General features: G+C 40.1%; 1 protein-coding gene across 1 annotated transcript in view; it reads right to left on the bottom strand.

Moving 5' to 3' along the window:
* TBC1D32 (TBC1 domain family member 32) overlaps positions 1–25,648 on the bottom strand; it is a 98,194-nt gene that overhangs the window by 37,073 nt on the left and 35,473 nt on the right. Inside the window, exons 23-26 of the mRNA XM_075145744.1 lie at positions 24,949–25,037; positions 5,405–5,527; positions 4,050–4,158; positions 3,094–3,187 (exon numbers count right to left, since the gene is read on the bottom strand). Coding sequence (XP_075001845.1) covers positions 3,094–3,187; positions 4,050–4,158; positions 5,405–5,527; positions 24,949–25,037 — 415 coding nt within the window. The remainder of the gene's footprint in view (positions 1–3,093; positions 3,188–4,049; positions 4,159–5,404; positions 5,528–24,948; positions 25,038–25,648) is intronic.

Below are 25,648 nucleotides of genomic sequence, written 5' to 3' on the forward strand. Positions count from 1 at the left end.
GAGGGAACAAAATAAAAAAACTATTTCTTGGTTTTTCTTCATAGAAAACTCAGTATGAATAAGTCCTTTTCAGTGACCACCCCTCATATGCTACTTTAAGTTCTATCAATGGTTTCCATTACATTAGATACATTCACAGGCTACGTGAGGTCTAGGGCTGTGGAAATGAAGCTTCCTGTTCCCTGACCTCAGTAGTACATAATCTTTTCAGTGAGCAACAGCCACACTAGTTCCAAAATACTCAGTGAGTAATTTCAGCTTGCACTCAGGAAGGCAACTTCCATTAGTTGAGAGACACTCCTGGGAAACAAAGGTTCTGTTATTGCATTTGTCCTTCAACTCCATCTAAAGGGAGGGTCAAAAGAGAAACATGTTCAGAGACAGCAATATCATATCTGAGTGCACATCTGTGACCCTTGGTTTTTTTCCTTCCCCCCCAGCCATCTCCAATATCAGTTTGATAGATATATTAAAAAAAAAAAATAATCTCAACTCAGTTTATGTTTTTACAGCTGACATCACAATTACGTGATGGACACAGGACCAATTTTCAAAGGAGAAAGAAAAGGTAAGCTTCTCTTCAGGTGTCCGTGTCACCTGGGTAATAAGAGAAGAGGTAAATAAGAGGTCAGGACAGACAGAATAAAACCTACAGTTACAGCCTTTTCAGCCAAAGAAACTGTACATTCTTTAACAGTGCTAAGAATCTAATAGTCTTAATTATTCACGTAATAAAAACACACCCAAAAGAGGACAGGAATGATTCTGCACAGGTTACACAATGGAACACCACAGCACGAAACCTGAACACAGACAGCTTCATGGAATCGCAGAAACATTGTGCTGGCCTTTGATCCCTGGTGACAGGTATAACAAAGCAGTCATGCGTTCCCACTCATACGATGCACGAGTGTTTGCATGTCTGCAGAACTCTCGCCATTCAGAAGTCTATGTGAACCCTGTCCATCTCCTTGCACTGAAGCAGAATTAAAATTTAACAAGTATTTGTCTAAATTGTTTTTAAAACCTCCGCGCAAGTTGTGTAAGTAACATACAACATGAATTCTGAATATTCACAACATCAAAGATGTTCTCAAAACCTCCAGTGATGATTTCATGACTTCCAGATGTATCCTACTAGATTTTTTTTTTTATTAATTTGTAACAAATCTTTATTGCCAAGTAAGCCAACTATTCCTTTTTCTGCAAGGGACATAGAAAACAATCAATCTGCTCTCCTTATAACTGCTTTTAGCATAAGAGACTTGCATGACCTTTGTCTTTTCAGCATCAGCCAGTTCCAATTACTTCAATCTATACTCGCATATCACATTTCAAAGTCATGATCTGTAGCTGTGCTTAGAATCCCTCAAACGTGTCTGTTTTCCTTAGACTGCAGTGCCCCTGCTAGAGGTACTCCACCCAAGGACTCACCACCTTCAACTGACAAAGATCATCTTCTGTCCTGTATGATTGTAACTCACAGATCTTTCTCATAATCATATTTTTAACCATACTGTAGTGCTGAAGAATACAGTTCAGATATTCCCCATCTTCTCTTCATGCTCTTGATTTCTTTTTCCCCAAGCACTAGAAATAGCAATTTATGAATTTCATTCATTTTTGGTCTACTTATTCTGATACTTTCTTTCAAAATAACTTACACATCCTGAAAGTTTCAGTCTGGCAAATCAGATATTCACAGTTTGGTGGAAGAATCTTTTTTTTTTTTAAATGAGAACTGAAATTGAACACTTTCAATGTTTTGTTTTCCTTTTTTTTTCCAAACAGCAAACACAAAATATTTTGACTATGAAACTAAATGTTCTGTTCCTTTTTCAGTTATATAGTCTTTTACTTCAGTTACCTTTAATATCAAAAATGCCATTTGAAATAAAAATATTTCAATACTTCATCAAACACATTTGCAAACCTTTGAAACTTCATTTCTGCAAATTTACTGTTAGTCAAAAAGTTTTACTCTAGCTTTCCTAGCTGGTTGTCACCCACAAAAGTGACAACTACAATCTCCAGTCCATTATCCCACTTGTTAATGTTGAGCAACCGAATTGCTCTGAATAAGAGAACAGAGAGGTTCTGTGGGATACAATAAAATATGCTTTTCCAACCCAAGAGCAATACTTCCCGTCTCCTTGAAGACATATTTAAAACAACTGAGCACCCACTTTATGGTAATTTGATTGTTGTCTTATGAAAATTGCCTTGGGAAGCCCAGAACAGTATTACCAAAGTTAAGATATAGAAAATTCCCTTCTTTTCTAACTACACAGCCTTTCCTCTTGTCAGAGAAGGGAATCACCTTTTTTTTTTTTTCCCCCTAGATATTTATAAACAGACTATTTTGTATTCTACAGTTAATGTAGAATTTCTATCACTTTTGAAAATCTGTATCTGCTAAGGAAATTCACAAATAATTTCTAATAAGTACATCTCAAGGATACAGTAAACATGAACAAATACAAAGAATTATTTATTTACTATAAACCATTCATCAGATTCTTTTGCATTGTCTATGCAAATTAAAACCTTCAAACGGTTTCTCTGTATGAATTAAACTGCTTTGCCTAGATAGTTCTTCAAAGGATTCTTCAGTCTGCCCACATGCCAAATTGATGTTCAGTGTGGAAACCAACTATCCTAAACGCTGTCTATTTCACACATCACCAAGCTGTGTAAACACAGGGATCTGAATCATGAAAATAGTGTACAAAAAATTTGTAGTTTAACCATACTGTCTTGCTTCACTTACTAGAGAGGTGATACAAATACATCTCATGAGTCACCCACCTGAGACGAGCCAAAAGGTTAATCTTGAAGTTTGCATAAGAATTAGATTACTAAACAGAGCTTTGCAGATTGACAGTTGCACAAAGCCAGACAAGCAAAACCAAACAAACTTATTTAGCTACAAATGCAGCCAACAATAAAAAATCCTTAAGTACTTACGAGATTATAATCTGAGGGACGGGCGGGGGGTGGGGGGTGGAGGGCAGGGAGAAAGGAAAAAAAAATTTTAAAAATCAACAGAGGTGCTTGTTTGACATCTATACTGCTTGCATGCTTTGTATGTACCTTGTCTGAATTCAGCTTTCCTAGGAATTTCTGCAAGATAGCACTTTGGCAAAGGGAACGATGAAAACATTGGCCAAGGATATGGATCACTGCCCTAGAAACAGGACCAGAAACAAATTAATTTAGAAGAATTAACAACATTTGCTCAATTAACACACAGGTAAAGTTCCCAGAATTATTGCCTATGCACCAAAATTATGCTTGATAACACAATTTGCAATGAGATACTCCATAACTAAAAAAAAAAAAAAAAAAAAAGTTAAATGATATTGAAACCAAAAAGCATTTGAGCCAGAATTTTTTCCATTATATACCACTGACAGTTTTGATTTTACAGTTCTTTTTTTCAACCAAAAAGGAAACTGCAGTTTCTATAAAAATAAAAAAAAACCACAAAACTGTATTTCAATTTTATACATTGATCTAGCTGTCTTTGCTGTGCTGACAGTAATTTGTGTTTCATCTTTATGAGACTGACAGCCAGTGAGAAGCAGAACATTTAAAGAAGCTGCTTAACAAATACTGTATTGTTAGAATATCAATGAAAGCTCCAGGTATTAGATACTGCAGATGAAAACCCAAGCACGGAAAAAATATCAAATAAAAGGAAAATATAACAAATGGAAATCAAATAAAGAAAACACAGAAATAGATAAGTGAAAAATAGACAAATTGCATTCACTTTTATAGTAGGAAATGCAACATTAAAATGGAGCAATATGAACATTTCATCTGAACATGATAGATCCTAGGCACATGCCAATCCCCAGATAGTGGGAACAATGTATTTTTTCAGTGTACCACTTCTTAAAAATTTTAGCCCTTTATAAAGCTAAAAGTGGACTGGTATTTCTTAATGTTAAACAATTTTCCACATGCTGAATTATCAGCAAAAATGTTCAGTTAATGAAGGCAGGAGTTATGGAAACAGAAACTGTTAAACTTTAGATTCTAACCTTATCTAGTACTCTCAAAGGCAAAATCCTTTCCTGTGGTCCTCCAATCAGATTTATCCTTACAAGAACATGGTTTCTCTCCACTGATAGACCATCAATTATAAAATCTCTGGGGAAAAAACAAACAAAACCCAAAAAACTCCAAAAATCAGAACTACTTTGATTTACTGACTGTTTAATTCAGAAAACTTTAATGAGCAAGGATACCTTGAGAGACATTCCGGAATTAACACACAACCTGGACAACACATAGGCGTAAAAAAATAAAGAGAAACATGAAGTATTTTGAGAAGTCTGCAAGCATTAACCTAACTTCTTACTTCCCTACCTACTGCTGATTGGAAACATCTGAGCAATTACTGGACACAAGAGTAGAAAACTTCGCAAGCTTTGTTACATCCACATGCTCAATAATTAAAGCAGAGACAGTTAATGGACCATCAAAATTTGCTCCTTATTTGGCCTACCAGCAAACTTCTGCTGTCACAAATAAGCAGAGTTATTCATAACTTAGCACACAGCCAACCTGCTGTCTGAAGTCACTGTGCGGCCCAAGGTACAAAATTTTTTAAAAGGAATAAAAACCAGTTTTTATACACCAAGTTTCTTAAAACTTTTTCCTTAGTAAGGAAATAGTAGGTTTCATCCTCAAATGGTATATAACAACCATCTATATCTGCTGAAATTTCACCCGTACTGTTTGATTTAAACTCTGTCCTGGTCCCATATAGCAAACAGTAAGAGGAAAGTTCTCAAAACTCCTGAGAGAAAGGACAAAATGTCTGTGACTAAATGACTGTCCACTTCTGTCCCAAAAATACACTTTTCCTTTTGAAAGGATGTATTGTGCAATTTTATTTAGAAGTCAGCAATGGAAAGTCACAGAAGTTGGAGTCTCAACCAAGTTATAAATAAATAAATAAATAAAAAACCCCAAACAAAAAAAAGTAATGATGATGCCTTTAATTCATAAACATTAAAACAATACCCTAATTTTATACTATATACATAACATAAAAGAATAATACAAAATAAAAATAAGGCATATTTACATCCACAAATTTTGCACTTTTTTTTTAAGAAATAACTGAAGATTAACACAAACAAAAATGAGAAAAGTATTTGCTTTTTTATTTCTTACACTTTTGAGGTGGATATGGGAGAAAGGACAAGACTATTGTATCTTTCCATAATTTAAGATTGTTGACAAACCTGCATGCAAGTAAACTTACGCACATTAGAAGCCAGCTTGAGTGAGAGCTTTTGTATTTTTAAAGCTACCAAGGTATTCATGTGTTTGTTCTCAGGAGAAAAGTTTGATAGTTAAAATAACATTTACATCAGTCACTTCTTACCCTGGTCCTTCTGAAGTTTCTGTGACATTTTCCTCCTGAGCAGTTAGTAAAACTTGTGACACCTTATACTGAGTCTCCAAGAGTAAAAGGGTATTGAGCTCACAGCATAGCACATTTAACAACCTGCAGAAGGACACATTGAAATGATAGCACATCAGTCAGGAATCCAGTAATGCAGAATAAGACAAAGGTGAACATGTTTATGAGATCTTAAAATGGAAAGGAAAAAAAAAAATCCAAAACTTGAAGTGTCTGAAAAATACCCAGACAGAACTGGGTCAGGAACACTCTTTCATATCCTTGTTAGCCACTCAAGTGGCACAGCCTTGAGCAAACAGGGAATGGTTCCCAACAGATTTTCCATGTGCACTCAACAATCAGAGAAAATATTCACTGGTCAGCTCAGCCTGATTTTGAGTTTATATCACAGAATAACAAAAGTGACACAGACTTAATAAGACATTCCATGTGAAATGTGAAGAAATTATACAATAATAGGCTGGTAAGGCAACTCAGAGTCAGGTTGTCTGAAGGGCGGGGAACGGAGGGAGATAAAAATACATCTTTCCTTCAGAAAACAGGCTTTTAAGCATTTCTGTACAATCAAATTTAACACAGTTCAAAAGCAATAAAAGATTTAACAGGTAGCAAAAACAACATATTAAGTCTGATCAGCATTATGTTTTGCATTCACATAAGACTTGACATAAACTAGAGAATACATATTGTTTGAAATTTGTAGTCTGTTAGGCAATGCTTACTTTCTTCTATGTAATTCCCAATATGCTTCCACTGAAAATAGCAAAAATTTGCAAGCCATTCTCTGGATAATTTAACACCTGCAAATTCACACAATTGTGGCCCAGGATTAAATAGTCAATATGATAATATGTCTTTTTCTTCTTTTTTTTCTTCTGTTGCTTTTTTAATATAACTTGATCTGCTCAGTTTCAGTCCTCTTCATGTTTTATTTATTGTACGTTAACTATTTCCTGACATTGATTTGTTCTCAGTACTTTTCTAAATCACAGAAGAAATGACAGTTCAGCTATAATTTTTTTTATTATTATATAGAAGAAAAATCCACAAAAAGAGCACCGAAACCATTATGAAGATGGACCATTTCTTCTGCTAAGTATGATGACTTTAAATGGCAAAAGAACTTGTTTCCAGCAGTTAAAAACCACTTGGGAGAAGACTGATGGCTGAGAATGCTTATAACATCTCCTCTGGTACACAAGGCAGAGCAAAAAACTAAAATAAACCATAAGCAAATAAAATTAGGTAGAAGGGACAGTGGTAGGATAAATGACAAAATATACGAGATCTAACATGAGCAGCCTCTGCTGGGGCATTCAAATGAAATTTTCATCTACATGGAAAAATCCATTTAAAAATGCCGTCACTTAAGTACAGATATTTGGTTAAAGGTAATATTCCATTGCTTTACCTTCCAAAATCATAAATGTATAGACTAAAGTTTGAAACTAAAAAAATCACATTTTATAGTGTGCATATTTGTGAGCAGGCTTGAATATGGCTGTGGAGTTTTTCTTTTTTATTTAATTGTGTGCGGAACATAAGAATTGGATCAGAAAGGACAAGAGGCAATGGGCATGAATTGAAACACAGGAAATTCCATTTTAACATACTGTGATGGTGGTGAAACAGTGGAACAAGTTGCCCAGAGATGTTGCAGGATCGCCAGCCTTGGAGATATTCTAAACCAGACTGGACGCAGCCCTGAGTAATGCTCTCTCGTCGAATCCACTTTGAGCAGAGCAGCTGGACTACACAATTGTCGTGGTTTAACCTGGCAGGCAGCCAAATACCACGCAGTCGCTCGCTCACTCCCCCCGCCCTTAGCGGAGCGGGGAGAGAATCAGAAGGGTGAGAGTGAGGAAAAAAACTCGTGGGTTGAGATAAAGACAGTTTAATAGAGCAGAAAAGAGAAAATAATAATAATAATAATAAATATATATAAAATGAGTGATGCACAATGCAATTGCTCACCACCCGCGCTGACTGATAACCAAGTAGCGATCGGTACTTCCTGGATCACGTCTACCATTCATATACTGCGTATGATGTCACATGGTATGGAATACCCCATTGGCCAGCTGGGCAGCTGTCCTGGCTGTGTTCCCTCTTCCCAGTCTTGGGAGGGTAGTAGCTTGGTAGCTTCCTGGAGGGTAGTTGTCCTTGACAAGATACTTAGCAACATTTGAAAACATCAGTGTGTTATCAACATTCTTCTCATACTAAATCCAAAACACAGCACTAGGAAGAAATTTTAACTCTACCCCAGCCGAAACCAAGACAATCTCCCTTTCAATCCCGATTCTATAATTCTGTGAAAACTACTAATAAGCTACACCGTATTCCCAGGAACAAATACAGATAAAATAGAAGGTTATCTGAAGGCAGTCTTTTATACTACAGTAATTTTAAAGAAATTCAGAAAAATCAAAATACATATCATAGTTGTGAAAATATGGTAGTAATAAGTAATTTTGTTTCTGAATTCTGCATTGCCTGACCTATGTTATCCCTGTCTTTCTTGGAGAGTGCTCCCTGGATTCTCCCCCTTCAACTACAATTTCACAACTAATACTTCACTGTAGAAATCTCTAGTCTGAAAGAAGGCATGCTAACTAGTACTTGTGTCCCTATATAAACTGACTATCTCCTTGGTTTTGGTAGATGGAATCATAATGACTTCTTTAATTACGGCAGAACAGAAGGTCCTTCATGGGATATAAAGCAGCAAGTAAATAATTCTAGTAAAAAAACCTTGTTAATTTTTATGTTGCCTCTCTAAATTTTTTCACCTGAAAATAATATAATTAAACCACCTATGAATTTCTCCAAGTTGCTAAAAACACCCATTATGAGGATAGCTTACTATCATATTTCTCAATATTTTTTCTATGAGTTCGTTTTAAGAACACAAAATAATATGATGTTCCCAGTACTCCCATTTTCTCAGTTGTCTTTTTTTCCCCAACTTCAAATCATACCTCTCTCAAACATCACCTTTATTATGGTAAACCCAATTCTAGTTTTCTGCAGTTCCCACTACACTCCCATAGATTATTCTTCCTTACTTTCATAACATATGTTCTTTCCAAAGCCAACCTGATGCTCTGTTCTCACTTCAGGGATGCCTGCAAATGCTCAGCTGGCAGTGAAAGATGCACGATACTGTTCTCGGATACAGTAGTTGTAACAGTCTGTGGTGGGTTGCCACCAACCAGCAACTAAGCACTCACTGAATTGCTCACCCACTCCCCACCTCCCACAAGCAGACCAATGCCTAGCCAGTCTCCGAGCAATGGCTATCTGCAAGACCAATCCCCCCAACCCCAGAGTTTGTATTGCTGAGCCTGATGTTATGTGATATGGAACATCCCTCTGGTCAATTCGGGTCAACTGTCCCAGCTCCGTTCATTCCCAGCCTCTTGCACACCCTTAGCCTACTTGCTGGGGAGTGGGGAAAAAAAGAAAGCCCTGCTGCTGAGCAGTGCTTGCACAGTGTCAGCCAAAACATGTCTGTGTTATCAGTACCGTTTTAGTCACAAATCCGAACCACAGCACCATGTGGGCTGCTATGAAGAAAATTAACTCCCTCCCAGCCAGTACATAGTCCTAGCAAAAGATGACAAAATTTCATGCTATAAACAGAAGTCCATCCACTACAGGGAAAAAAGAAACTGACACATCCAAAGTAACCTATACTGCAATCTCAGTAATACATGTGTTCAGGCATGTATGAATGGCTAACCAGACCTGAAATGCTTGCCTCTATGCTGTCTATAAGGTGTTCCAGTGATGTGATCCCGAAACAGTGGGCTAAACTAGTCTTTAGTAAAAGGTTTTCTTTTGACTTGCAGTTACTGCCTTCTATAGATACAGGCATGCCTGATTCAAGCCAGTGCAAAATATACAGCATGACATTTGTAGAGAGCTCAGCTATGGGAAAAGGTAAGGTCCTTCTTTCTCTCCCAGGAATCAATACTAAAAACATAAGTGGAAAAAAATGAGGACTGGAACCTCTTAACACTAGCAGGACCTCCTTCATGCTCAATGAATATGTATACCAACAGAGAAACCCAAAGCAAAATTTTCATTAAATAATTCCAGTGTCACCATCAAGGAGGACAGCCTCAAAACATTTAACATCAGAACCTACATTACCAATTTGATTTATTCTTGATTATGCTTTGAGTAACGACCTGAGCTCAGGTGAGAACACTGATCCAAACAGTGAGTGGCAATTACTATCAAGTGTGCCAGACCAGTAGACAAAGGCAAATGGCTAGCAAAAAAAAAAAAAAGCCAAAAGCTATCTAGTCAGTGTTAGAACACAAGGGGCACCTGGAAGCTTCAGCCACATAAAACTTTGCACGGTGCCTTTGCAGACTGAACAAAGGGCATTAGTAATGAGCAGAGAGAACGTGCCTCTGCACAAGGCTTTTAATTGTCCCACTGAAGGCAATGCTAATAGTGGTTTTAAAAAATATGAGATCTTCTGGATACAGAGTATTTATCAATACCCTGAGTTACACCTCCGATGCCTGGGGCACTGGAAGCTACTACCTCAGGGCAGTCATGTTTCTCCCAGTAAGAAAGCTCAGGGACCGATGTATTCCTTACGATGTTTTCCACATGAAAAGATTTTCAAAAGAGCACCCACAGCACTTTAGCTACCCAATATACTTACAAATCACACGTAATGTGATTGCTAATGGTAAAAGAGTTTCCCTAGCTAAACAAAAATGTTTTTCATGAGCATCACTTGTCAGCCTAGAGGACTCAGAAGTGAAGCAGATTTTAAATTTTTTAATTGGAAGCATTTTAATTTCCCTTAATGAAGTTAAAAAAAAAAAAATCAACAAATAAGTCACATAATCCTATCACAGAATCTGCTGTTCCTATCTTATTATAAATACAATTATAAAAGCAATTATAAATTGTTTTAAATTAATAAACCTAACAAACTTCTGTTAACATATAAACTAATTAAAAAAATGAATTAACTGTATAACTACATGATGTGGAAGCATGCCAATGTAATCCTGTTGCAAATCCCCATCACTACTAATGTAGACTCTGTCCTCTTTTACTTTTGGACTATTAAGCAGGGGTCAAAGATTTACAGGATGTGCGCACTCTCCAGTGATCACTACTGCAGAAGTCTTTTCCCTCACACACATGCAGCATGCACACTTGGAAGGAAGAGGTTCGTTTCCAAAGAACTGTGTATCACTTACTAAATAGAAAACACACTTAAAATAATAGAAAATGGGTCATTAATTAATTATTAACTCAATCAATTCTCCTTATTTAATTGAAAAAGGTTTGGTAGGAAATAACTGGAGGACCACATAGTCTTTCATGCTTCCATCATAAGAATTCAAATCTGGTAGATTTGGAGGAAGAAATAAATACTGTCAGGCTCAATTCCCCTCCTCTCTCACCATACTCTTCCCTCCCCTCAAGAGGAGGAACTTTATGAACATGGCTTTCTTCCATTGACAAAGACATAAGGATGTTGAATGCCACAGGATGTGGCATGACAAGGGTTTCTTCAGCACATCCAGCCAATAGCACCATAAATGTTGTTGTAAGAGTAGATGTACCAGCCATTCATTCAAATGTTAGTGATCCAAAAGAGTTTCAGTGACATTAGACAACAGTGTTCATGGGCTATGCCAATATATTTAAAACAAAGATATGTGGAAAGCAAGAGGTACAGCCTTGTTTCTGGCTCTGCAAGGAAGATGGAGAAGAAAACATAATACTAGTAAAAGAATGCCATGTTTTCTAAAGGGGAAACTGAATTTGTTTAAAACCAGTTTTAAATAGTGTGTCTTGCTTCAAGTTAGAATGCATGCGATTTTCAAGAATTATATACAAACATTTTCAAAAAGCTTCTGCTACTCATAATGCTTTTTAATAAAGAGAAGGAGAAAGAGGGGATAAATCTAAATAGCGTGTTAACCTGAGGAAAAAGAATGATCGGGATTCGTATCTTCTACCTTTAGAAAACAAGTTCCTTTCATTGTGTTGCAATCATTACAATCACACATTCTCTTAATTAACAATATACATAATGTAAGTACAATTAAGGGAATAAATTATTTCATATGCTGATACTACCTCATTATTAAAATGCAATTATATATAAGAGGGTGTGTTTTCAATGCAGATGAAAACACAATGGAAAATAACACATGGGTGTTTATTATCTGTATTTCCTAAACCTACAAAGTTGTGACTTGCCTATCACGTTTGTTCATCTCCCAGCTCCTGTAGGATTTAATTCATTCACCTGGATTTCACTGGAGTACGCTAGATGAGGTTTTGACTAATACATACTGCTTTGAGGAAAATTTCAAGACGCTGATTGATTTTGATGTCAATATAGTACAAGCTATTTAAATTCTCTTTCCCAAATCTTTCTCTTACTAGTTTTGTAGGCCAATAGAAATAGATACAATGCATTTTTATCATCTTCTGCACCCATTCAGCAAGTAAGAAAATGAGTACTGTAGAAAAAAACATATTCACCATGGTATTTTATATGACAAAAAAAATGTGACTTCATGTCAAAATATTTATTATACAAATCTGAAAATAACAAGCCAATACTATTTTTCTATCTGTGGCAGGTTCTTTAGCTCCAGATCCTGAGGCTGAGACTGATGAACATGTGACTTAGACTAGTATGTACAATTTTCTATAATTCCACAGAAACATAAATGCATTTAGAAGATTCACACAGAGCACTATAATAAATACTCCTTTTTCAGCCTTACCTTACACAGGCCTAAAATAAAGCTATTTTTCATTGCAGTTGAAATTACGATTCTATAAAATAGGTAATCTTCAGATATCTCTAATGCTAAGCAAGCACATTCTGTCTTTAAAATTAAACAGTCCCAATTTGAATATCTGAAGGAAAAGTATCAGAATTTTCCAGGTATTTTCCTGCAGAAAGCCACACTCTTGAACAGAGTGCTGTCCTTATTGCTTGACACCCACTAGTGTGAGGCGTTTCAGTGAACAAGTGCAAGGCTAACAAAGATTCTTCTGATTCAGAATATACATACAAAAGATCTTTTGACCTCACGATATTTAGGAGTTTTATTGACTTACGGCCAAAATAAGCCACCAGGGAAAAAAAAAGGGGAAAAAAAAAAAATTCGATAGTGGCATATGTATATACGATAGCCAAAGAAAGGAAGGGGTTTTTTTCCCCTCTTTAAAGTATGCAGATGCCTATTACTGCCATATTATCATATATCCACACACAAAAAAAAAGGGGGGGGGGGAAAAACATTTTCCCAGGAACAATATATGTTATAAATGTACTCTGTTAAATGACGGGAATTTTTGCAAAGCTGCCTGTAGACCAACTCTGATCCCCTCCCACTGCCCCCAGTCTATGTCTATTCCCAGTAATACTGTTTCTCCTTCTGTTTTTTAGGCAAGCCAACACTGAATATCTTTGAATTTATTTTGGAGTACTGATACTTTTTAGGGACGAGGGGTTGGTTATCGAAGGAAAAATTTGGTATTTTGCCACACTTTAATCCTGCTAACAACACAGTGTCACTAACATTCACAAAAAACTCAGTTTCTGAATAGGGAGAACAACAATATTTAAATGCCTAAATAATGCTTTAGACGAGGCTTTGAAAATATATATTATGCATATATTTTCTTGGCAGGCTGTAAAAACTCACAACTCATGGATGTATTCACTGTACTGAAATACTAGGTAAGTTGCCTTGATGCCATATAATTCATCAGTCTGAAAGAAAAAATATGTTACTGTTGTTTACTTAATTCCTTGTTAATATAAGTTACACAGATTCTAAGAGATTGGCCTTGAAAGGGAGGTGGTTAAGATCTCGTGTCACACCTTTATGAAAATTGGTCTTTCTCACATCCAATAACTTATAAGATCAATGGGTACACTTGTATCAGAGAAATAAAGCTGATCATTAAATTAAGAAAATTCTCTGTGTTTAGTATGTTAAAAATTTATTACTTTGATTACTGCTGTGAATTCCCTTTCTCTAGGATTTGTGCTCTGCTGGCAATTTAAATTCAGAATCTTCCAAAATAGAAAGACTATTGAGAATTTTTGCATCAGTTCCTCTGCACCCAGATTTTCAGGCTGTACAAAAGAGTGGCTGAGGCAGCCTTCAGTGTTCTTTTATCAACCAATATTGGCTGATTGAGAGACTACCTGCTTCTAAGTAAGTACAAATCTGCTTTGAAGGTGAACTGACAGTTTGAAAATCTTTCTATACAGTTAGGAACTGTTTATATATTTCCACTTTTCTACTCTTATCTCCAACTTCTTGCCTAAAGTTTTCCTTTATTTTCCTTTATTTTTAAAATGAGTTGAAAAGGACCTTAAAGTGAATAAATCTCGTCCTAGAAGCAGGCAATAGCTGCAATTAAAGGAATACCAGATCAGTGTCTGTGAAACTACTGAAGAAGAATCCTAGGCCAAGATACTACCAAGTTAAGAGTTACAAAAAAACAGATTCACACTAGGCTATAGCTTGCTGTAGAACTGAGTATTTTACCTTGATCACACAGGACCTGGTCTGTATGAATGCACTCTAGGGAGCGTTCTTTATAGACTGAGAGATATTGGCTATGCGAAACCATAACTAGCTTCCCTAGGTTTTCCCTTTGATTTCTACTGCATGCACACCGCTTTTCAGAGCGGGCAAGCTTGAAAAGGAAAGCTGACAGCAGAGCCTCTGCATGACTGTCCTTCAACATTATAGAATTTATACATATTCAAAATGAAAACAATCATCCACCAGAAAAAGCAATATTAACATTAAAAACAAATGGATGCACCTGTGCTTTCTGGATAAAACAGACTGTGGAAATACCTATATATTTTAAGTTTCGTATGTAGTTACACAGCTAGTAACCAAAATAATTTTAAGTCACTGAAGCACAGTATAGACGTGAAGAAAAACGTAGTTTTAAATTGCAGAAATTGCTTACCATTCAAGTAAGCAAATTTGTAATTCTTCTGAACAATAGAAGTAGGTTACAGGACCTCAGAGTATAACATAGCAGTTAAAGAGATCTGAAGTTCAGCACTCAGCTGTGGGTAAGCCAAATGTACAATGATACCCGACCACATAACAAAGTATATGGCTGTGTGGATCTGTGAATGATTAAAGAATGCGGGTTTGGCTGTACTATTGGTATTAAGTCTAGCAGAAAGAAACGCTTCTAGACAAATGTCTCACCAAAATCATTTAGTCACACAACTGTTCTGTTTTTCAATATTGCAGTTATCATAAACATTTAAATATTTTATTTCTACGTAGCAGCAAAGAGAAATGTAGATCTTTTGCTCTTTCTAATTAACTTTTTAAATTTTCAGATCGGTTAAGCATCTGATACTATTTAACTGCTGCTGAATTTGGTATTCTTGATGGAATTTGGTCAAGGAGCAAACCAACTACACAAGGCAAGGTTCACTTTACAGAACACAGATGCCTGCAGTCAGCAGCGCTCACAGAAAAGCTCATGGAACTTGTTTTCAAAAGGTATTTAAAATGAACTGTATACCTCTCATATTCAGGTATTATAGCCTAGGGTTTCTTGCAAGCCTTAATACTGTAAACAATACAGTAAGCATGATAAATTCCAGAATCATCCAGGATTCCTGGTATCATTTCAACATGGAATTTTGAATAACTAAGTAATAATAAAAATTCTCTTTGTGCAGGCAGTTGAATTAGTCATAATAAAAGGCTTATATGTGCCAATTCTCTATTATATGGAAAAAACAGGTGTACAGCAAGCCCTACATGCTCATGAAAAGCCATTTAATCAATAAGAAAACACAGTCTTACATTATCTGTGGTATACACAGGCCCAGATTACAATCCCTAGAATTCATAGAATCATAGAATAGGTAGGATTGGAAGGGACCTTTAAAGGTCATCTAGTCCAACCTCCCTGCCATGGGCAGGGACATCTTCAACTAGATCAGGTTGCTCAGAGCCCCGTCCAACCTGACCTTGAATGTTTCCAGGGATGGGGCATCTACTACCTCCCTATTCCAGTGTTTCACCACCCTCATTGTAAAAATTTTCTTCCTTGTATCTAGTCTGAATCTACCCTCTTCTAGTTGAAAACCATTACCCCTTGGCCCGTCACAATAGGCTCTGCAAAAAGTTTGCCACCGTCTTTCTTCTAAGCCCCCTTTAAGTACTGAAAGGCTGCAATAAGGTCTCCCCGAAGCCTTCTCTTCTCCAGGCTGAATAACTCCAACTCTCTCAGCCTTTCTTCATAGGAGAGGCCTTCTATCCCCTTGATCATTTTTGTGGCCCTCCTCTGGACCTGCTCCAACAGGTCCATGTCTTTCTTGAGCTGAGGACTCCAGAGCTGGACGCTGTACTCCAGGTGGGATCTCACCGGAGCAGAGTAGAGGGGCAGAATCACCTCCCTCAACCTGCTGGCCACGCTTCATTTGATGCAGCCCAGGATATGGTTGGCCTTCTGGGCTGCGAGTGCACATTGTCGGCTCACGCCCAGCTTTTTGTCCACCAGTACCCCCAAGTCCTTCTCGGCAGGGCTGCTCTCAATCCCTTCATCCCCCAGCCTGTATGGATACCGGGGGTTGCCCTGACTCAGGTGCAGGACCTTGCACTTGGCCTTGTTGAACCTCATGAGGTTCACACGGGCCCACTTCCTGAGCTTGTCCAGGTCCCTCTGGATGCCATCCAGAGGGATGGCATCCCGTCTCTCAGGCATGTCAACTGCACCACTCAGCTTGCTGTGTCGTCTGCAAACTTGCTGAGCGTGCACTCGATCCCACTGTCTATGTCATTGATGAAGATATTAAACAGTACCAGTCCCAATACAGACCCCTTGCGGGACACCACTTGTCACCGATCTCCATCTGGACATTGAGTTGTGGACCACCGCCCTCTGTATGCGACCATCCAACCAATTCCTCACCCACCGGACAGTCCACCCATCAAATCCATACCTCTCCAGTTTAGAGAAAAGGATGTTGTGGGGGACCGTGTCAAAGGCCTTACAGAGGTCCGGACAGACAACATCTGTAGCCCTTCCCATGTCCACTGATGTAGTCACTCCATCATAGAAGGCCACTAGTTGGTCAGGCATCTTTCTTTCTTTTATAGGGGGGGAAGGGAAGAGGGTTTTTGAACAACAAAAAAAAAGACTGAATCTGCTAAAAATGAAGTTAAATATGAGGTCCTAGGTATCACTGAGATTCCAAAAGTCCCCGCAGAACACAAAGCCTCTACTGAAAATTATATTTAAATGTTTTAAAATTCTTTCCTTTATCTGATTACTACTTAATTATTAAGATTTCTACCACTTTTATGAGTGAGTTTCCATACTGAAAATACTACTTAATCTTTTCTTGAAATCTGGCAGTTTGACTGGATTTTCACTTGGGTTTTGACTTTGTCAGTGTCCAGCAGAAAATGTCATTACCACAGTGAACTCTGAAGCTCATCTTGTTTGTGTAACAATATAGCTTCTTTCACATGATTACAGATGAGCTTGTTACATTGCTCTAATGTGTAGTTATGGGTAGTTCTGTTGCTTCACAGGATATAGGTCTTGTTAAAAATATTGTAAGCATTCAACACAACTTCAACACATGATCCACATATATGTGTACCAGTCTCTGCCTTACAGCATGGGAGTCAACCACTTACACAATCAGATTGAACAGTTCATTTTTGCCTATACCTTACAAGGCATATCCAGAATCATTGGAGGAGAAATCTGTTGTTTTATAAAGGTCAAACACAATCTAAACGCAAATTATTATTTTAAACTGTAAAACATCTCACTTTCCCTTATCCCTAATTAAATCAATGGGAGTTCTGTCAAGCTTTTTATGGAATCAGTATAATCCTAAATGAAGAATAATATCTTATTTTTCAAATTTCATCTTAGGACTTCTCATTCCTATCCAACTAGTGATTTCCTCCGAAACAGCATTTATAACTTCTGATTTATATGACAAAATCATATAACTCCCAACTCCAAATTCTGCCACTGTTCATCTCTTCCATGCTCATCCTTATCAGCAAATTATACTGTATCTTATGGTTATTCATACATAGTATGTGTCCTGGTTCCAGCTGGGACAGGGTTAACTTTCTTCCCAGTAGCTTGGGGGGTGTGCTGTGTTTTGGATTCAGTGTGAATGGCCCATTGATGCTTTGGCTGTTGCTGGGTGATGCTTGCACCGGGAGGGGGGAATACCCCAGCTGGCCAATGGGGTATTCTATACCATGTGACATCAGGCTCAGTATAAAAACCAGGTGTGTGGGGGGGCTCGCCCCCCGTTCGTGACACACGGTCGGCGGTCGGTGAGCGGTTGCGTTGTGCATTGCCTGCTTTGTGTATTCCATTATTGTTGTTGTTCTCATTGTTATTATTACTGTTCTACTTAGTTTTATTTCAATTATTAAACTGTTTTTATCTCAACCCGGGAGCTTTCCTACTTGTGCCCTCCTGATTCTCTCCCCCATCTCACTGTGGGGGGTGATCGAGCGGCTGCGTGGCGTTTATTTTTGCTGGCTGGGGTTAAACCACGACAGTCCTTTTTGGCGCCCAACGTGGGGCACAAAGGGTTGAGATAACGACAGATTATTTAGAGCATATTAAGGAATTTATATCTGGTAACATATTAATTTGTTCTGCACCATGGTCTTGTTTTTACTGTACCTGTTAAAAATTGGAGTTGGGTTTTGTAGTCTGTTGTGCTCTGCCGTGATTAATGATGTTTTGCCTGGGAGATTTATTACTAAAACGCTGGCATTGGGGGTTATTTGGTATTTGGGATTTGTAATGAAGCCGTTTCTGCATTTCAGGTACCACCTCATGGAGACCATTAGCAATTATACCTTTTCCTCCGAGAGATTTTTTATGGAGGAAATAGAGAATGGCACCCTCACTACCTTCCTCTATGATGTCATCTCCTTTGTTAAAATAACTTGCCAGTACCTTGAACATCCCTGGGTAGTTAAGATACATCTATTGGTACTCCTTGGGAATATTGTTGCGGTTTTATCCAAGGTTAGTAAGCAATTTAAGAATGTCATCCAGAGATCTGCCCCAAGGCTGGATAGTTATGAGTGGCAGGGCGAGTGGGATAGCATGGGCAAATGCCTAGGGCGATGGGCACCCCCAGTGTTCTGGAACTTTACCCCTGAACAAGTGCAGAACCCTGAAAAATTAGTAGAATATTTGGAAGAAGTATGCTGTCACCCTGGCCATTCCAGGGAGACGCAAATCACTACAATGTGCTGGGGCCTGGCCCACGCCTACCGAGCCCTGTTTAACACCACTCGGAACCCCCAAGGGGAAGGAAACGTCTCTGCAGCTGATGACAAAGCAACAGGCCCTGTGGCTACTCCATCCCCCATGGCAAGCACAGCGGCTCCCTCGCCCCCCAGGGCAGGCACGGCAGCTACTCCGCCCCCTGCGGCAGAGAACCAACCCATGCCGGTATCAGTCGCCCCTATACAAAAAAGAAAATGCACAAGAAAATCAGCTCGTCTAGTAAGGGATGAAGATGAACCAGGGCCATCACGAGAACAGGAGGAGGAGGAGGCAGAACCCGTAAATGAGATGGTGACCACCCACCCTATCTCTGGGTGAGCTGCGAGATATGTGAAAAGACTTCAGCCATCATCCAGGCGAGCACATTGTCACCTGGCTGCTCCGACACTGGGATAACGGGGCCAGTAGCCTGGAATTAGAGGGTAGGGAAACCAAGCAGCTGGGATCCCTTTCTAGGGAAGGGGGCATTGACAAAGCAATTGGACAAGGGGCACAAGTCCTCAGCCTCTGGAGGCGACTCCTGTCAGGTGTGAAGGAAAGGTATCCCTTCAAGGAAGATGTTATATGCCACCCAGGCAAGTGGACCACCATGGAGAGAGGTATCCAGTACCTAAGAGAATTAGCTGTGCTGGAAGTGATTTATGATGACCTGAACAACGAGCAGTTATCCAAAGACCCAGGTGAAGTCAAATGCACCCGAACCATGTGGCGGAAGTTTGTACAGAGCACACCAGCGTCATATGCAAACTCATTGGCAATAATGACCTGGAGAGATGGAGAGGAACAAACAGTGGATGAACTGGCTGGCCAACTCCGGCAGTATGAAGAAAGTCTCTCTTCCTCCCTACGAGCCTGTGTCTCTGCTGTGGAGAAACTGCCTCAGGAGGTCCAGCAACTCAAAGAGGATATGTCCTACTCCCCACCTGCATGGGCCAGTGTCTCAGCCATTAGGAGCAAGCCTCCCTCTGCTCAAGAGAGAAGACATCGTGGGTACACACCCCGGGGCACCCTGTGGTTTTACCTGCGTGACCATGGAGAGGACATGAGGCAGTGGGATGGAAAACCTACCTCAGTCCTACAGGCACGGGTACATGAGTTGCAAGGGAAAACAACCACAAAAGGGGGTTCTTCCAGGAAAACTGCTGCTCCAGTCTCCAGTGAGTTCCCCAGACAGAGTAGAAGGGCTGATTCCACTTCCGACCTTAACAAAGGGACTTCTGACTCATACTTACAAGAAGTGGATAGAGAATATGATGACCAGGACTAGAGGGGCCCTGCCTCCAGCCAGGTTGAGGAAAGGGACAACCAGGTTTACTGGACTGTGTGGATTCGATGGCCTGGCACATCAGATCCACAAGAATATACGGCTCTCGTAGACACCGGTGCACAGTGCACCCTGATGCCATCAGGCTATAAAGGGGCAGAACCCATTTGTATTTCTGGAGTGACAGGGGGATCCCAAGAGTTAATTCTGTTGGAGGCCGAAGTGAGCCTAACCGGGAATGAGTGGCAGAAGCACCCCATTGTGACTGGCCCAGAGGCTCCGTGCATCCTTGGCATAGACTACCTCAGGAGAGGGTATTTTAAGGACCCAAAAGGGTATCGGTGGGCTTTTGGTATAGCTGCCCTAGAGACGGAGGAAATTAAACAGCTGTCCACCTTGCCCGGTCTCTCAGAGGATCCTTCTGTTGTGGGGTTGTTGAAGGTCCAAGAACAACAGGTACCAATTGCTACCACAACAGTGCACCGGCGACAATACCGCACCAACCGAGACTCCCTGATCCCCATCCATGAGCTGATTCGTCGACTGGAGAGCCAAGGAGTGATCAGCAAGACTCGCTCACCCTTCAACAGTCCCAGATGGCCAGTGCGAAAGTCCAATGGAGAGTGGAGACTAACAGTAGACTACCGTGGCCTGAGCGAAGTCACGCCGCCACTGAGTGCTGCCGTGCCGGACATGCTAGAACTTCAATACGAACTGGAGTCGAAGGCAGCCAAGTGGTACGCCACAACTGACATCGCTAATGCGTTCTTCTCCATCCCTTTGGCGGCAGAGTGCAGGCCACAGTTTGCTTTCACTTGGAGGGGCGTCCAGTACACCTGGAACTGACTGCCCCAGGGGTGGAAACAGCCCTACCATTTGCCATGGACTGATCCACACCGCACTGGAACAGGGTGAGGCTCCGGAACACCTGCAATACATTGATGACATCATCGTGTGGGGCAACACAGCAGAGGAAGTTTTTGAGAAAGGGGAGAGAATAGTCCAAATCCTTCTGAAGGCCGGCTTTGCAATAAAACAAAGTAAGGTCAAGGGACCTGCACAGGAGATCCAGTTTTTAGGAATAAAATGGCAAGACGGACGTCGTCAGATCCCAACGGATGTGATCAATAAAATAACAGCCATATCTCCACCAACTAACAAAAAGGAAACGCAAGCTTTCTTAGGCGTTGTGGGCTTTTGGAGAATGCATATTCCAAATTACAGTCAGATCGTAAGTCCGCTCTATCACGTGACCAGGAAGAAGAACGACTTCAAATGGGGCCCTGAGCAACAACAAGCATTTGAACAAATTAAACGGGAGATAGTTCAGGCAGTAGTCCTTGGGCCAGTCCGGGCAGGACAAGATGTAAAGAATGTGCTCTACACCGCAGCCGGGGAGAATGGCCCTACCTGGAGCCTCTGGCAGAAAGCACCAGGGGAGACTCGAGGTCAACCCTTGGGGTTCTGGAGTCGGGGATACAGAGGATCGGAGGCCCGCTACACTCCAACTGAGAAGGAGGTATTGGCAGCATATGAAGGGATTCGAGCTGCTTCGGAAGTGGTTGGCACTGAAGCACAGCTCCTCCTGGCACCCCGACTGCCGGTGCTGGGCTGGATGTTCAAAGGGAGCGTCCCCTCTACACATCATGCAACTGATGCTACGTGGAGTAAGTGGGTCACGCTGATCACACAACGGGCCCAAATAGGAAACGCCAGTCGCCCAGGAATCTTGGAGGTGATCACGAACTGGCCAGAAGGCAAAGATTTTGGAATATCCCCAGAGGAGGAGGTGATGCATGCTGAGGAGGCCCCACCAAATAACAAACTACCAGAAAACGAGAAGCAATGTGCCCTGTTCACTGATGGGTCCTGTCGCCTTGTGGGAAAACATTGGAGATGGAAGGCTGCGGTATGGAGTCCTATACGCCAAGTTGCAGAAACTGCTGAAGGAGAAGGTGAATCGAGTCAGTTTGCAGAGGTGAAAGCCATCCAGCTGGCCTTGGACATTGCTGAACGAGAAAAATGGCCAGTACTTTATCTCTATACTGACTCATGGGTGGTGGCAAATGCCCTGTGGGGATGGTTGCAGCAGTGGAAGCAGAACAACTGGCAGCGCAGAGGTAAACCCATCTGGGCTGCCATGCTGTGGCAAGATATTGCTGCCCGGGTAGAGAACCTGACTCTAAAAGTACATCACGTAGATGCTCACGTACCCAAGAGTCGGGCCAGTGAAGAGCACCAAAACAACCAGCAGGTGGATCAGGCTGCCAAGATCGAAGTAGCTCAGGTAGATCTGGACTGGCAACATAAAGGTGAATTATTTATAGCTCGGTGGGCCCATGACACTTCAGGCCACCAAGGGAGAGATGCAACATATAGATGGGCTCGTGATCGAGGGGTGGACTTAACCATGGACACTATTGCACAGGTTATCCACGAATGTGAAACATGCGCTGCAATCAAGCAAGCCAAGTGAGTAAAGCCTCTTTGGTATGGAGGATGATGGTTGAAATACAAATATGGGGAGGCCTGGCAGATTGATTATATCACGCTCCCACAAACCCACCACGGTAAGCGCTATGTGCTCACCATGGTAGAAGCAACCACCGGCTGGCTGGAAACATATCCTGTGCCCCATGCCACTGCCCGGAACACCATCCTGGGCCTTGAAAAACAAGTCCTATGGCGACATGGCACCCCAGAAAGAATTGAGTCAGACAACGGGACTCACTTCCAAAACGCCCTCATAGACACCTGGGCCAAAGAGCATGGCATTGAGTGGGTCTATCACATCCCCTACCATGCACCAGCCTCCGGAAAAATTGAACGATACAACGGGCTGTTAAAGACAACACTGAGGGCAATGGGCGGTGGGACATTCAAGCATTGGGACACACATTTAGCAAAAGCCACCTGGTTAGTCAACACCAGGGGATCTGTCACTCGAGCTGGCCCTGCCCAATCCAAACCCTTACGTGCTGTAGAGGGAGATAAAGTCCCTGTCGTGCATATGAGAAATATGCTGGGGAAGACGGTCTGGATTGCTCCTGCCTCTGGCAAGGGAAAACCCATCCGTGGGATTGCTTTTGCTCAGGGACCTGGGTGCACTTGGTGGGTGATGAGAAAGGATGGGGAAGTCTGGTGTGTACCTCAAGGGGATTTAATTTTGGGTGAAAATAGCCAATGAACTGAATTGTACGATGTTAGTTATTACATACTACTGTATGTCATCACTTCTATGGTTACCATATGCCATATTAACAGTATTACAGAAAGAATCACCCAGATTAATGTAGGATGAACTCCGATGAAACTGAGCAAGGTGCAACAATGATAGAACCGGACGAGTGCCCAGAACTGGCCTCCGCATGCAAGAGTCCAACACCACACACCATCTCTCCTGCCTAAAAGACTGTTATGACAGATGGAACCCGAAGTCATGGACTAAATGAACTCAACGGACGTTTTAGAGGGATGGCCCATGGACTAAGGGAATGATATCTCTGTGTGTATATATCAAAAGGCAGGGAAAAGTAGCGGTGACTAATTGGAATGTATGGGAAAATGTGAGACCTGGGCATGATGTAGATGGTATAGAATAAGCGGTGGATATTGTTCTGGTTCCAGCTGGGACAGGGTTAACTTTCTTCCCAGTAGCTTGGGGGGTGTGCTGTGTTTTGGGTTCGGTGTGAAGCGTTGATGGCCCATTGATGCTTTGGCTGTTGCTGGGTGATGCTTGCACCGGGAGGGGGGAATACCCCAGCTGGCCAATGGGGTATTCTATACCATGTGACATCAGGCTCAGTATAAAAACCAGGTGTGTGGGGGGGCTCGCCCCCCGTTCGTGACACACGGTCGGCGGTCGGTGAGCGGTTGCGTTGTGCATTGCCTGCTTTGTGTATTCTATTATTGTTGTTGTTCTCATTGTTATTATTACTGTTCTACTTAGTTTTATTTCAATTATTAAACTGTTTTTATCTCAACCCGGGAGCTTTCCTACTTGTGCCCTCCTGATTCTCTCCCCCATCTCACTGTGGGGGGTGATCGAGCGGCTGCGTGGCGTTTATTTTTGCTGGCTGGGGTTAAACCACGACAGTATGAAATAATTTTACTGTGACATCAAAGTACAAATACAGCTTCAGAAAGCTAACGTTGCAGTAGTTAATCAGTTGGGCTATATCTTGCCCAAGCATGGTTATCAAAGTTTTCCATACTACGAAGTACAAACCAGCAGATCTTTTATTTCAATTGCATAAAATATGTTCATAACAAAAATGTGAATTCAAAGATTTATATATTCAACTTTGGAAAACAGAAGAAAATGTAGAAACTCATTTCTATATTAAAATATTATAAAGCACTTAATATTACAAAACACGAGCATGACAGTGTGAGCATATTTTAAGTGTTCCTTCAGGTTCTAGAAATATTTGGGATCAAATAGTACTCTCCTTCTCAAAATAAGTTTTAGTGAAATTGGTGATAATTAAACCAATACATTAAAAAAAAAAATTAAGTACAGGAAGATTAGATAAACCAAACTGATATAAACATGGTAAAAAATATTTCGTTTATTTTAGTTGGTTGTTGTTTTTATGCACTACAATGGATGTACCACATGTTCTTTTCAATCAACTAGGCAAAATAACAACATGCAATTTCTATTACTGCTTATCATATTACAATATATCAATTTACAGTTAATAAGATTAGTTTAATTGCTATTTTGTAAGCCATTTTTCATTTAATCTTCTTATGTTAAAAAAATGGGGAATTTCACCTTCATGCATAATAAAAACCAAACAATGTTATCTTATCAGAAGCAACACATCCAAGCATGTTATATCCTATTTAGTTAATGTGATCAGAGAATAAAATATGAGCATCTTACCTCAGACCAAAGATATGTGATTGTTCATAACTGAATAAGGAATGAATTTTAGCTTCTGAATTCAAAATTATAAGCCTGTCAATGATATCCTGCCAAAGGAAGACAAATGTAAAAAACTCATGTATGATTTTATATTTTACGCACATAGTAGTTTCATAGGGATGTTCACTATAAAATGAAACCTATTACTAAAACACACATTGAAATTATTTCTGTAAGAAGAGCTGCCTTCCACCATAAAAGTCAATGGCAAAAAGAAAACCATACAGAAGGTTAGGGAGAAAAAAAAAAATCTCAGTTAAAAAAAAAAAATCACTAAACACACAAAAAGATCCTAGCATATCCAGTATCCTAGTTCTTATTTATTATTAAACCACAACAAAAATGTTAAACTGGTTTTTGTATATTTGAAATGAGTATACATCTATTTTAATGAAAAGAACAGCAAACCCTTTAGTGTAATACCCTTTCTAACACTGATTAGTACTACATGCTTCAAAACACGGCTATTTATTCTCAGTGTAGCAAGGCTTGGCTTGGGTGTCAACGCTTACATCTTTCATCCTACAGCATCTCATGTAATAGACAACGACCTGTGGCTGCTTCCCACTACTTCCACAAATCCAACCCAATTATCTTCCCCTCCGGTTCACTGCATATCCAAACTGCTTCTGCAAAAATAATTTCATTAAAAGACTAA

This window comes from Calonectris borealis, chromosome 3 (assembly GCF_964195595.1).
Source record: "Calonectris borealis chromosome 3, bCalBor7.hap1.2, whole genome shotgun sequence".
Taxonomy (NCBI): Eukaryota; Metazoa; Chordata; class Aves; order Procellariiformes; family Procellariidae; genus Calonectris; species Calonectris borealis.